A 13,635-nucleotide genomic window follows, 5' to 3' on the forward strand; every position below is an offset into this window, starting at 1 on the left:
TACATCAAAAATCAATGCATTTAATAAAATAAACCATCTTTTTTTTCCTCCCTAAAAGTCATGTTAAAAATATGTAAATTTACATTGGTTCAAAAAAGAGATAAAGCTCTTTGTTCTTGTGGTACATAATCACCTTTCAAAGCAATTAAGCCAATTAGACAAAGGTATTTGGAGGATTTGAATGAATGGGCCAGGCAAGCTTTTTTTCTTTTGCTTCTCTGTCAAATGAATCATAGATTGAGTCTTTGGTTACAGTTTTGGCTGGTGCTGGGATTTCTGAGATCCCAACATAATTTTTTTTTGCTATCCTTGAACTGGTAGTGATGGTATATGCATTACTTCTGTAGCATTTCATGGAGGACATGCAAAAAGTTTCTTTCATCCCTCTTCTGAAGTTCGCATTATACACTGAGTACAAGGTTGGCTTAGAAGCTGAAGAACTGAAAGAGATTAATGTGATAGCCATAAAAAACAAGGAACTCTTTCTGTAGTCTGTTTCCTGTGGGTGCCACAGCTGTACCACATAAAAAGGGAGCCAGGACAGGAGAAACGCTAAATTTAACATTAAGAACATCTTGATGGTTTTCACTTTTGTCCTTGGGACAATATTCATTGTCCTCCTGACAGTCCTGCCATCAGTGCCTATTCTCCAAATGTACTTGATAACCTTTTGATAGAATAGGATAATGAGGATGGATGGGAACAAAAACACCACCAAGAGATGGATAATACTGTAGATGGCTCCTTCCCAAGAATTTGGGAGAAAGAAGTTGCAATGGCCATCCCCACTGGAGCCATAGAAAAAGAAAGCTGGTGATGCAAATGCAGCATCAAAGATCCAAGATGCTACAATCATTTTCTTGGCTTTCTCTCTTGACACTTTGAAGCTCAGGGGGTAGACAATAGTGTAGAATCGATCCACACATATGGAGAGGAGCACGTATATCTGGACTCCAGGGGTGAGATATTGTATGTACCTCACCAGCTTGCACATCACATTCCCCAGTGTCCACCTGCCTGAAGTAAACTGAAGTAGCACAAATGGCGCATTTCCAACACTGATGAGAAGGTCTGCACAAGCCATGGAGACAACAAAATAGTTGGTGGTTGATTGTGTCCTTCTGCTCCTATGGATCACTAGGCAAACAAGGGAGTTTCCGAAGACGGAAAACAACCACAATACTCCAAAAACCATACTGGCTGCTATGATTTCCCCTGGCCTCAGTTCATACTGCAAGATGGTGTGGTTCCTGCTTGGTCTGGGTTCCTTGGGTGACTCTGTCATCTCGTGGCTAGCAGGAGGGATGGAGGTCTCGGGGTAGCTGTTGTTCTGCAGCAGGAGCAATAAAGTAGGGAAAACAAAGGGAGCGTTGTTGTTATCCATACTGTGGTCAAACATCATAGTAATGTCCTTTGCTCAGGCTCTACATAAACAGAAAAGACAACAAGTTTTATTTAATAAATGTGTGTGAAATCAATGAAAGATAATTTTAAGCAATATACATTGATTTCAGAGAAATGGTCAGAAATATAAGATTTTCTGGTACAGCAGGTGCCATTATTTTTCATACAGACTTTTATTAATGGTCCAGCTACAGTAGGATGAGCATTTCTGTACTCTGAAAGATAAAGTCCACCTTGCAGATACAGACTGAGGTGCAGTTTCACCAAAGCTGGTGAAATTCACAACCTCAGTGAATGCAATATGCTCTATTGATTCCAGAAATGAGCTGTACTACCTGTCTGTGGAAGTTGTAAAAACAAGCAAGTAAACAAACAATCAAAAATCAAAAACCAAACCAGACTTTGTCTCTGTTTGCTTGACTTTACATATATCTTTAAAGCAGTCAGACAAAGAAGGTGTTTCTTACACTGAGAGGAAGAAAGAAGGGTAATATTTTTACAATAACTACATCTTCACTGATCATGATGCTAACAGACAAATCCTGCTCTCATCATTTGTTTTCTATCAGCATTGGTGTTAACATCCCTGTATTTAGATTGAAGTATATACACTGTCACTATATGACTATGACTGTAAAAGTGGCAAAGGATGATAAAAAATACTGGACTCATAGAATATCCTGAGTTGGAAGGGACCCACAAGGATCACTGAGTCCAACTCCTGGGTCCCCAAAGGACCACCCAAAAAACAGACCCTATGTCTGACAGTGTTGTCCAATCGCTTCTTGAGCTCCAGCAAGCTCGGTGCCATGACCACTGCCCTGAGGAGCCTGTCCCAGTGCCTGACCACCCTCTGGGTGCAGACCCTTTCCCTAACCCCCAGCCTGACCCTCCCCTGTCCCAGCTCCATGCCGTTCCCTTGGGTCCTGTCGCTGTCCCCAGAGAGCAGAGCTCAGTGCCTGCCCCTCGTGAGGGAGCTGCAGGCCGCTGTGAGGCCTCCCCTCAGTCTGCTTTGCTCTGGGCTGAACAAACCAAATGACTTCAGCTGCTCCTCAGAGGTCTTGACCTCTAGACCCTTCGCCATCTTTGTAGCACTAAGTATACTAAGTATTTCCCATCTTGTGTGCTGTTCATACTCTACCCAAAGGTAATTTGTCCTTCACTAGCAGAGATGCTTTTGAGCCCACTCAGTCTGAATGGATTTTTGTTGTTACTGTTTTCTTGAATTGGAGAAGCTGAATCTTCCTGGTTCTGGACACAATTTTGGAAGATGAGAGATCTGGATTTAAAGGCAAAGGAAAGATCAGCACAGTGAAAGGACTTGTACCAAGCTGGATAGGGCCCACTCATAGTGAATCTTCCTCATCTGTTCCATGGTGAGGAAAATGTTGCTTTCTGGAATAGATCCAGAGAGAAATATTTCTATTTCCACAGGCCTGCAATGGGAGAAGAAGGAAGGATCCCTTCCTTCCTTTACTCTTCAGAAGTGCCACCGAGGATGGAGGGGTAGGAATGGTGGGGTTCAGGAGGTGCATCATGTGGATCTGCCTCGGGGGACACAGCCTGAGTGACAGGAAAGGGAAGGTGTGTGGAGAGCTTTGCTTCTGGCTGCTTATGCTGGGGGTGGATGGAGAGAGCTGAGTGAAATAGTCTGAGGATTACTGTGCTGTGCCTTGAGTGGGTGCTACTGGGGTGTTAAATCAGAGAAGGGCTGAGTAAGGGACAGCCCAAAGGCCCATGGCTGGTGTCCTTGCTGTGTAAATGGGGCCCACTGCCAGCACCAGGATCAGGCACTAAGATGGCATTTCAGCTGTGCTATGCACACCATGCTATTTTTATTAACAGCTGGACATTGTATACCTTAAAGAGTCTATTCTGAACTGTGTATACTGTCCCTGCATGTCACTGTCTTGCTAGTTACCTGTGCCCTTGATATCAGCATTTCCCTCTGTCACCATGAGAACGAGGTTTCTGAATTTAGGTGTCCCTTGTTGAAATGACCTGCTGACTTGCAATGGTGAGAAGGATACCAAATGACTTGAATACCCCTTCTTTTTATCCCCTTCCTCTTTAAATGTAGGTGGTTCAGTTTGTGATAACCTCCTTTCTCTTTTTCCTTTAAATGCCAGATCCTTGCAGTCTTCATTTTTATAACCTTTACAGAAATTGCCTTGCCTGGCAATTTTTTATTTTTTTTTCATAGCCTTCATGGCTATGAGGCAGGTTAGTGATATTCAACAAGTCTGTGACCATGAGGCCAAAAAAAAAAAATAAAATAGAGATTAGACCTGTTTAAAGGTATTATTCTTCTGCGAGTGGCTAAACTGCTCACTGTTAGATTTATATTAGTTGAACTTGGGAGCCCCCATTGCTTACCTCTCCAAAGCAGCACAGAGCACTAATACAACATGGATTCTGATCGCTAACTGCAAAATCACTGTGAATGATCCACCTACCTTCTAGACAATGTTTTTCACTTGAATAGATGCTAGAGTGACCTCTTGATTTCTGAGGGAGTGCTGTAATGCAGCTGCTGGGCAGTGTGTGTGTGTGTGTTTGTGTTTTGCTGATGTTTTTTTCTCTGCTTGTCGTGGTTCCGCTCGAGTGGGCAGCCGAGCTCCACCACAGCCGCTCTCTCACTCCCCCTCCTCAAAGAGGAACAGGGAGAAAATACAATGAAAAGGGCTCAAAGGTTGAGATAAGGACAAGAAGATCACGCAGTAATTATTGCAACGGGCAAAACAGACTCGGCATAGGGAGATAGTAAGATTTATTGCTTATTACTAACAAGCTAGAGAAGTGAGAAACAAAGGAAAGAAACCAAAAGCACCTTTCCCCCCCATCCACCCTCTTCCACCTCTTCCCCCCTGAGTGGCCCAGGGGAACAGGGGAATGGGGGTTATGGTCAGTCTACAGCACTTCTTCTCTGCTGCTCCATCTCAGTCACTCTCGTCCCCTGTGCTGTGGGGTCCCACCCACGGGATACAGTCGTTGATGAACTGATCCGGCGTGGGCTTCCCACAGGCAGCAGCTCTTCCAGAACTGCTCCAGATATTGGTCTGTACCACGGGGTCCATCCCTCGGGAGAAAACTGCTCCAACCTGGCTCCCCCAAGGGTAGCAGCTCCTGCCAGGTCACCTGCTCCTGCGTGGTCTCCTCTCCACAGGCTAAAGGTCTGGCCTGGAATCTGCTCCAGCAGGGGTCTTCCACAGGCGGCAGCCTCCGTCGGTGCAGGTCCACCTGCTCCACCGTGGTCTCCTCCACGGGCTGCAGCATGGAACCCTGCTCCACCATGGTACTCCATGGGCTGCAGGGGGACATCCTGCTTCACCATGGTCCTCACCACAAGCCGCAGGGAACTTCTGCTCCGGCGCCTGGAGCACCTCTCCCCCTCCTTCTTCACTGACCTTGGTGCTTGCAAGGCTGTTCCTCACTCCTCTCACTCTCCCAGCTGCTGTGTCATGCAGCGTTTTTTTCCCTGTCTTAAATATGCTCTCACAGAGGTGCAAAACAACATCGCTTAATGGCTCGGCTCTGGTCAGCAGTGGGGCCCTTACCAAACATGGGGCAGCTTCTAGATCCTTCTCACAGAAATCACCCCTATGGCCCCCTTTTACCAAAACCTTGCCACGTAAACCCACTACACTGCCTATACCTAGCTTTGCACCAATTGCTTTCTCCTTGTCTGCCTACTCAGAAAGGAGCCTGGAGGTACAAAGGCACTGGATGAATTTGGGATCTTGCCCCTTGCACTGTTCTGTATGTCATCTTCAAGAACACAATAGAAAAAAACAGTCAGACATGGAAGAGGAAAAGATGTACTAATTGTTTGATATGGTTAGAGAAGATGTTTTCCCCCAGCTTTTTAGACCCTGTATTCATTAGCTGAGCTTAATATAACATTGTGTGCTTCACTTGAACAGACTAGATGTACAATCAGCTCCATGCTGCAGGCACAAATTCAGCATGCTTGAAAATGCACAGTGTATTTGAGAGTAGCACAGCACATCTGCGTAGATGCAGCCACTCTGCACAGTGGCAGCCAGTCTATGACAGGATCCCGTGGTGTTTCTCTTCCAAATCTTGGCCCCTGCAGCAGCGACCTCGCACTGTGCCCAGCTGCTGACTGTGAACCAGAAAATGGGTCAACGTGTGAGTCACCAACACTGCTACCCAAGCAGTTGGCCTCATTTAGCAGCTTTCATGTTCAAGCAATATCTGGGAACTGAAAACAGCTCATGCTCAGCTGAACATTTAGCTGAAGCAGTCTGAGGCTAGTAACAGCTGGTTTTGTTTCAGTGTTAAACAAGAACCTTGCACAAGTCCTTTCTCTCCAAATAGCACTTGCGGACATCACCCAGAAGTGGGTGTTGTGGTGGTCAGGTTGTCAGCCACCTGGAAGGGAAGGTGTGCATTTAAGCCTGCGCATGATGCTCTGCCCCTCACCCCTTCTCATGCTGCCACACCTGGTCTTTCTTTCCCCCTCATCCTTAGCTGCCTTCCCTCATTATTTCCTTACTAGCTTTGCCTGGCAAAAGAGTCCTGGTTTCTGAAGCAGTCCCTGCTTCCCTTTCTGCCCCCTCCATCAGGTGGATCTGCTCCTCTGGAGATAGCCTGCATTTGTCAGCTGCCTGTGGGGGATTAAGGCTGCTTTCTTTGGCAGAGTGGCAGGATGCACTGACAGCACAACCTGCTAAATTGCACGTTAGAATTATATGTAATAGAATAGTACACGTGGAGCCTATTAGCCAGATAGAAAAGAACATTATGGGCTAATTTTCTTCCTTAATTTCCCTTGCCATGCAAAAGTATCTGCTGGCTAAAAATAGCCAGCTGCTTGCTGTACAAATTACTCTCAGCAGAATAATAACCAGATGAAATTTCTTGGTCAATATTAAAGAGTAGTGGAAGTCTCTATATAGTTATAGAATTGTAGCACTCAATTAGTACTTTTTTTTTTTCTTTTTTCTTTTTCTGTTGCATTTCGCATAAAAGTCAGCCCAACATTTTTTTTACTGGGAAATGCAAGTTATATGCAAACATGCAGTTCAGCAGCCCTAGCAGGGAACATGCATAACATCCTCAGAGGCGTGTGTGGAGAGCTACCTGGTAGGTGACTGCAGAGAAAGGAGAATGTCAAGAAATGTATCCACCTATCTTGTGTCTGAGCTTTGCTAACAGGGAGAGCAAAACCAGAATGGGAGAAGCTTTGCTGTGTGCCACCGCTCACCAGAGACCATATGCTTGTGCTGGAACCTCTCCCTCTCTCAAAGCAAATGTTGTCTGATTAGCCAGTATGATCTGAGATTCCTGCATTATTATTTTTTCCTTCTAATGGGCCAGAAGCTGACTTACTTTTATATTAAAGATAATTTATTCTGTTCTGTGGATTTAATCCTGTTTTTCCTAGGTGGTACTGAGACCAGAATCATGTCCTGATTTGACACTAAGAACCTTTCTGTCTATGACCCTGCACATTTTTTATTTTTATTTCTATTTCTGTGGGAAAGTCTGCTTTCTGTAGCAGAGATTTAAACTTCTGCGTTATCGATAATGCACCTAATGACAATGTGAATGTGAAAAGCCCAGAGTATGCATTGCTCTGTATTGGTCTAGCATACAAATAATTAGAGGTTCTTTATCTTATTAGATGGTGATTCTCTAGTTTTCATGCCCCCACTTGTTGCATTGCTAAGTGAAATACGATTTAAGTGTCAATGAGCTGCCCAGCTTGCAAATATCAGGTCTATAAGAAATGGTGATGAGCTCTTTAGTCTCCCCTGGTCTTTCAGGTCAATAAGTAGTTTTTGGACAGATAAAAAGTAAAAATTATGTGTAGTAAATATGTAAGGCTTATTTGCATTTTTATTTTTAAAAATACTTTTGTTTGATTCCCCATTTAAACCAAAATAATATTGATCTGAGTGAAATGATACTTTCTAGTAATTGTGAGTCTGCACTGATGCAGCAGTACCAAAATTCTCACTTATTCTTTTGAATATTATAGAGTGAGCAAACTCTTAAAACTGATGTGAAGACTCCCTGTATTTCAGTTTAAAACTCAGAATGTTATGCATTTACATGGAAAAAAAAACAGGGTATATGAAATGATTCATAATAGTCAAACAATAATTTCCTGGTGCCACAATTCCCATTTTATGTGCCTTACTTTGTTATTTGCAGGCCCAAATACACCATCATCAGGGATATCTCTTCAGGTTTATAGTAAAGGAAACATACACTTGCTAACTCTCCAAAACAGATGTTACTCAGAGAAGTATGACATAAAGCTACAAGAGCTTCAAGAATGACATAAAGCCACTGCCATATCTACTCTGCTATTGTACAAAGCCCACATGGTAGAGTTACTATGTGTTTACATGTTTACTGTCTTATCTAGAAGTATAGTTTCCATTGCAATTTGGAGCAGTAAAAATTAATTGGATTCACAAAGGATTGCAATAAATGGCTTTTTTAGTGTTTAATCAAAAGAACAAACATTTTTTGCCAACTACTGTGTTTTAGGATCAAAAAGGTATCTAAAGAAAGACCATTCAGCATTACTTACACTAGCACTAACAGACTGGCTTTTTTATCCAACATATTTTATTTCTCTGCATCCTCTCCTCACTGCAAAATGCTGGTCACGCCGTGGCCCAGCGAATTATTTCAAAAGCATTATGTTGGTCATTTACTCCCTAGACTTCCCTCTTTGAAGAATCTCTTGGGAATAGCTGCCAGACTGGAAGAGGAATACTTCATCTAAAGGAGTTTAATCAAAATGAGAAGCGAGAGCAAATTGAATCAGGATGGGGTGCTTTTGTCTGGGTGCAAGATGCTAGAAGGTGACATTCATCCTTGCCTTAATCCAGATTAACTACCTTATGTGCTCAGGCTCTCATGGCAGTAATACTGTTATAGAAGAGCACAAAGCCTTTTAACCTGTAACTGTTTCTTGCTATACAGGGATCACTGCATACATATTGAGGCCATTTAGTACTTGTGCTTCCAGGGTAGGAATGTGGCTACACATGCTTTTGAAAGAGCACAGATTCCCTGCCAGCTCTTGTCTCTGGTCTAGTACTCATAAAAGTGCTCAGCTCTTTGCCCTGCTCCTGTTACAAGGCCTTTCCTATTCTCACCTGCTGTTCTGAGACAAACCCAGACATCTGGGGTTTGAGCAAAAAAATCTGAGGTTGAGCAAAACCTGGAGGTTTCTTGAGGTTGTGTTTTCTTCCACACTGTCTGCATTCCAGTAGAGAACACCTGCCCCTCCTCTATCAGGAGAATAAGACATTTTGAATAGAATAAACCTCATGAAATTCATACCCATATTTCATACATTGTTGCCTGCAACCCTGGCTCTACCTTGATGGTGGGGATTCCTGTTATGCAGCATAATTATCTAAAGACAGCGTGAGTGGAGGTGTGCATAGGCTGGTTCAGGTATGAAGCTTCCAGTGCCAGTGTGGCCACAGTGCGATGTATGGTAAAAGCTTCTGGACAGAACGGACAACATAAGTTGACATACATTATTGCATCTTATATCAGCATCCAGGAGCCTAGCCTGCAATGCAGGGTGAGGTCATGGGAGCAGGACATCTGGGCAGAATCAAATAAAGGAAGATGTTCTTAAATTCTAGCACGTATAAAGAGTATGAGTTGTATTCAGTGACTGCATGAGCATGAATCTCAACAAGGCTTTTCTGCTGTGTGTTTGAGGAAAGTAAGAGACTAACCAGGCTTAGCAATTGGTGAGCCAGGCTGTAACTCATCAGGCCAAGAACAGGGCCCATATATTGCTTCTAGTTCTGTCACTTCACATCTGGATTAAATCTTCTGCCTGCAGAGCTTCAGCGCAAGGCCTGAGTCCTGGCCCAAAGTAAGTCCATGGAGCATGATTCGATGATCATTCAGGGTTGAAAGACACCTGTAAGCCACAAGATACTGCACATTGGCTGACTCTTCTTAAGGGACAGTGCCATCTCTTGTGATGGCAAGACATGTCCATTGTGATGTTAAAGGTTCTGGGAGAAAAGCCTTCTTGCTACAGTTAAGCTGATGAGTTTTTGTCATGTATTTACAGAGGGTTAAGATTGACACTTAGGCAGTGGCTGTAGCTCTGTTAAACTGAGGCGAGTTGCTAGGCCACAGTAATTTATTCATGCACCTAAGCCCTAAGAGTACATTTGCTCTGTGTTGGCAGTGGGAAGCAGCCTTTACAGTGGCTGCAGGTTCCATTTATACCCCAAATCATGCTCTGGTTCAGGGACAGAAAGCAGAAAATTTTGAGACAGATTTGTGCTCACTGCTACCTGGAGGCACACCCTTACCACATCAGCATCTGCAGAGTTGGGAAATGGCTGTAAAACTCTTCAGCAAGGTCATCACTTCAGATTAGCACTGATCTAAAAATAATGGCAGAACCAACATCTTTGCCCATTGTGACTTTGGGACATGAAAAGTGGGATCAAGGAAAGAGGAATCGACCTTGTGTCCATCCTTACTGTTAAAATAGGTTCCACATACTGGAGCTGGGCAAGGAGAGTGTGAAAAGCTTGAAATATACTTCCGCAGGCTGCTTTCCTGTCTTAGTGGGGACTGTGTCTGTCCTCAGACACTGCTAGGTTGGACCCTTTCCTGATCCATTGGTAAAAAAAAAAAGTATGTGCTCTCTCCCACATGCTTACATTCATTTTTGGCAATGCAGGGCCTTGCCCACAATGCAGCATGCACTTCTGCTTGATGTGAGGAACGCAGCGCTTACCCGGGCTGGTTTGTCACGGTGGGTGTTGACAGATGAGCTGTGGTGGATCTCACGCTTGGCTGATTTCTCTGCCCATCTCCTGAAAATTCTCACCCTCTCCCTGCCAAGTGTCCTCTCCCCCACAGGGAAAATATGCCAGCAGCTTTGGTGAGGACAACAGCAGCTTAGCTCAACCTCTATCTGGCAGTTTTCCTAGGAGAAGCTGAAGGGTTGGTCTTCTGTTCGTTTATTTATTTATTTATTATTTATTATTTTTATTATTATTATTATTATTTTATTTTATTTTATAATTTTATTTATTTATTTGTTTATTTATTTTAATTTAATTTTATTTTTTTCTCTATGTTAAGTTTATGTGGAGACAAATTCTTGATATTAAAGCTTGTGAAAGCTGCTTTCTCAGTGCTCAGGCAGTTCATATGGTGGCAGTATTTTTGCACTGGTAAAAACATTGATGCCAGGATGAGAGAGTGCCCATCATATGGCTCCATACCTTTTTCAGGAGCACAGACCTAGTGCTCACATGACACAGGCCACCTGTACCAGACACAGTGCCAGGGAGCAGGGTGGCACCAGTGGCTAATAGTAATGCCAGGGATAAAGTTGACAGAAATCTGAAGATGCTTCCAGGACGACTTGTCTGGCAGGAACAGGAGAAGCCGAAGACCTGAATGAGCAGGAGGAGAATGCTCCCACAGGTCTCTGTCAGAGGACATGGCCATTAGTGACAGCATTTCAGCATCTGCCCACACTGACTTTGCTGGAGAAGCAAGAGGGAGCTGAAGGCCATGAAAAGCCCACAGTTAGACTGGAAATGCCTGATGGTGATTGCTGGAAGGGGTATCCCAGCTGAACTGGGCTCAGGTAGGACAAAAGCATGCTAGAAGAAGCCGCTGAAGCAAGAAGCTGGCCTGCTGATAATCCCTGAGCTGGAGATCTCTTCTTGGGCAGGGTGCCAAATGCACAACATTGGCAGCCTGTTAGAAAGTCTAGGAAGTGATGGAAGATGCTGGAACGGAGAAATCCCAAACACACAAGTGCTGCATCAAGTTTTGGTGCTGTGGGTGCTGTGTTTGTGGTGGAGAGGGACAGTAGGCCCTACTTGAGGCTGCTAGGGGTTATTCTGCATAGTCTTGTTGAAAGGTCTCCAATCAGGGGTCACTCTAAGTACTTAAACACCTGAGGGAGGATGTCTGCTGGGGATGCAAATGAAAAATGCATGTGGAGGTTAAGTAGCATGAGCCAGATGGGGAAACTGCACTGCACAGCTTTGCAAACAGAGACTTCACAGGAGAACTGTGGGGCTGTAAGAGTCTGCGAGCTCTCACTTTGAGCTGAGGAGCAGAGCTCCCCAAATGTATTGAAGGTATAGACATTTATCCCCTTACTGACTCATCTGAGACCAGGATGTTTAAAATAAACTCACAAATCAAGCTTCCAAAAATCCATATTTAGACACCCAAGTAAAGAATAGCTTTTAAGGAGGCCTCTTGGTTGGCATACATTTTTTTCTGCAAATCAATCCACTTGTTTAAGTAATTAACGGTGGCTTTAGCAGCCAATCTTCAAGAAACACTGAGGATAATCCCTGCCAGAAAGAATTGGCTATGAATGCAGCCTCATACACACAAATGGCCTTTTGAAAGCAGAAGACAGTTTTACTTCCCTGTAACTCTGTGGAACCAACATACTGTTTGTCATGCTGGAAGCCAGCTGGATAAATGAAAAAGTGACATAATTTAAAAATAAAAATACTGATTGTAGGTGAAGAGAACATAGATTTCTGTAGAAATGCAGCTGTTCATTCTTCAGTAATTCTACTTGCCCCTTGGTTTTCAGCAGAATCATCTTAACAGCTGAGCCCTGCAGAGCATTTGGTCCCGAAGAACGAGCCCTCCTTGCAGAAACCCAGCGATTTTAAAGACACGCAGATAAACACGCATGAAATGAACCTCTGGGAAAGACGACCTCACGGGTGCTTGCAGAGGCAGCTATCCGTACAGCCCCAGCACCGCTCAGCACGGCAGCTCTCAGCGCACATACCTGCTCCAGAGCTTCCTCCCAGGGGCGCCGCTGTCCTCCTCCTCCTCGTGATCCGTGCCGAGGGCACCTCCAGGAAGGGGCCGCTCATGCTGGAAGCCGCGCAGCGCCTTCACCCCTGCGGGGCTCTGCCGGAGATGCTGGAGACGCTCTGCAGGCTGCGCATCTCGCAGATCTCTCCTTCGACACCGGGGTGTGGGCAAAGCCACGTTTTTTGGGGTGCTGCCGCAGGTTCATTCCCCGGCCACGGCTAACGCGTCCTGAGGGCGGCAGCTCCCGCATCCCGCCCCCAGACCCTCCCAGCCCCCCCGAAACCACTCAGGGCCCTCCGGACCCCACGTCGGGTCCGGTGCCGTCAGCACCGCGGACAGCGCTGCGCCTCCCGACGGGGCGGGCTCCGCGCAGCCCCTCCCCGGCCGCCGGGGGTCCCGGGGGGACTCGGGGGCAGCCCCGGGGAGACGCGGGGGGGAGCCCAGGTGGAGCCCGGGGGGACGCCTGGGGGAGCTCCGCCGCTCTGCCCCGCCGGCCCTGGCTGCCGGCGCTGACGTGCGGGTTGCTATGGCGCGGCTGCGGGCGGGGATGCTTTTCTGCCGCCGCCGTCGCCATGGGACCCTGGCAGCTGAAGGGAACGGAGAGGAGGAATGAGGAGGAGGTGGAGGGAATATTCAATTAGCTTCCTCTGGGAATTCGTGCTCTTTTCTTCCTCCTCCTCCTCCTCCTCCTCCTCCTCCTCCTCCTCCTCCTCCTCCTCCTCCTCCTCCTCCTCCTCCTCCTCCTCCTCCTCCTCCTCCTCCTCCTCCTCCTCCTCCTCCTCCTTTCTACTACTACTACTTCTTCTTCTTCTACCTCTTCTTTCTCTTCTTCTTCTTTTTGAAACTGATTAGGGGAAGAAAAAAAGAGAGAGAAATCAGAATGTCTGGGCCAATTTTCCCTTCATTTTTCAGTGGAGAAACCAAATATAATTTTATAATTTTTATTAGACCTTTTTAGGGCAGTGGAGGAAAGGTGCAGTTAACTGTTGAAAGCTCCTTTCAAAGACGAACATTCAAATGAACATGTTTTGTTGTTGTTGAGTATTTTCTGATGTATTCTGATGTATATTTCCTTTATTTCATATTTTTAATTGTATGCACTGGAGCAACTATCATGGAGTCAAGTCAGAAACATGGAATAGTTCCTATACAAAGAATGGTTTGAATAGACTAGCACTGTTTTGCCTGGTTAGAAATGGGTAAGCTGTGGGAATGTTTTGCTAGAAGTCTACAAAATGTGAGTGGCATGCAGAGTGTGAATCAGGACTGTCTATTCTTTTTCCAACACAAGAATTCTTTGGAAGAGTCTTCATATGAAGGAACCTAGTTCAGAACATGCAGAAGGTGGAGGTGTAGCTCTATGGGACTCCATGCCAAAAGGTGTTGCAAGTG

At 45.2% G+C, this 13,635-nt stretch overlaps 1 protein-coding gene across 1 annotated transcript; it reads right to left on the reverse strand.

The window, feature by feature from the left end:
- Positions 1-12,651, reverse strand: GPR19 (G protein-coupled receptor 19). Its single transcript, XM_084507016.1, has 2 exons — positions 12,215-12,651; positions 1-1,424 (listed from the first exon to the last, which is right to left on the reverse strand). The coding sequence occupies exon 2, from the start codon at positions 1,400-1,402 to the stop codon at positions 155-157; it is 1,248 nt and encodes a 415-aa protein (XP_084363142.1). The 5' UTR covers positions 1,403-1,424; positions 12,215-12,651; the 3' UTR covers positions 1-154.
- Positions 12,652-13,635: the final 984 nt, after the last annotated feature.

Source organism: Aythya ferina (genome assembly GCF_964211825.1).
Source record: "Aythya ferina genome assembly, chromosome: 1".
Taxonomy (NCBI): domain Eukaryota; kingdom Metazoa; phylum Chordata; class Aves; order Anseriformes; family Anatidae; genus Aythya; species Aythya ferina.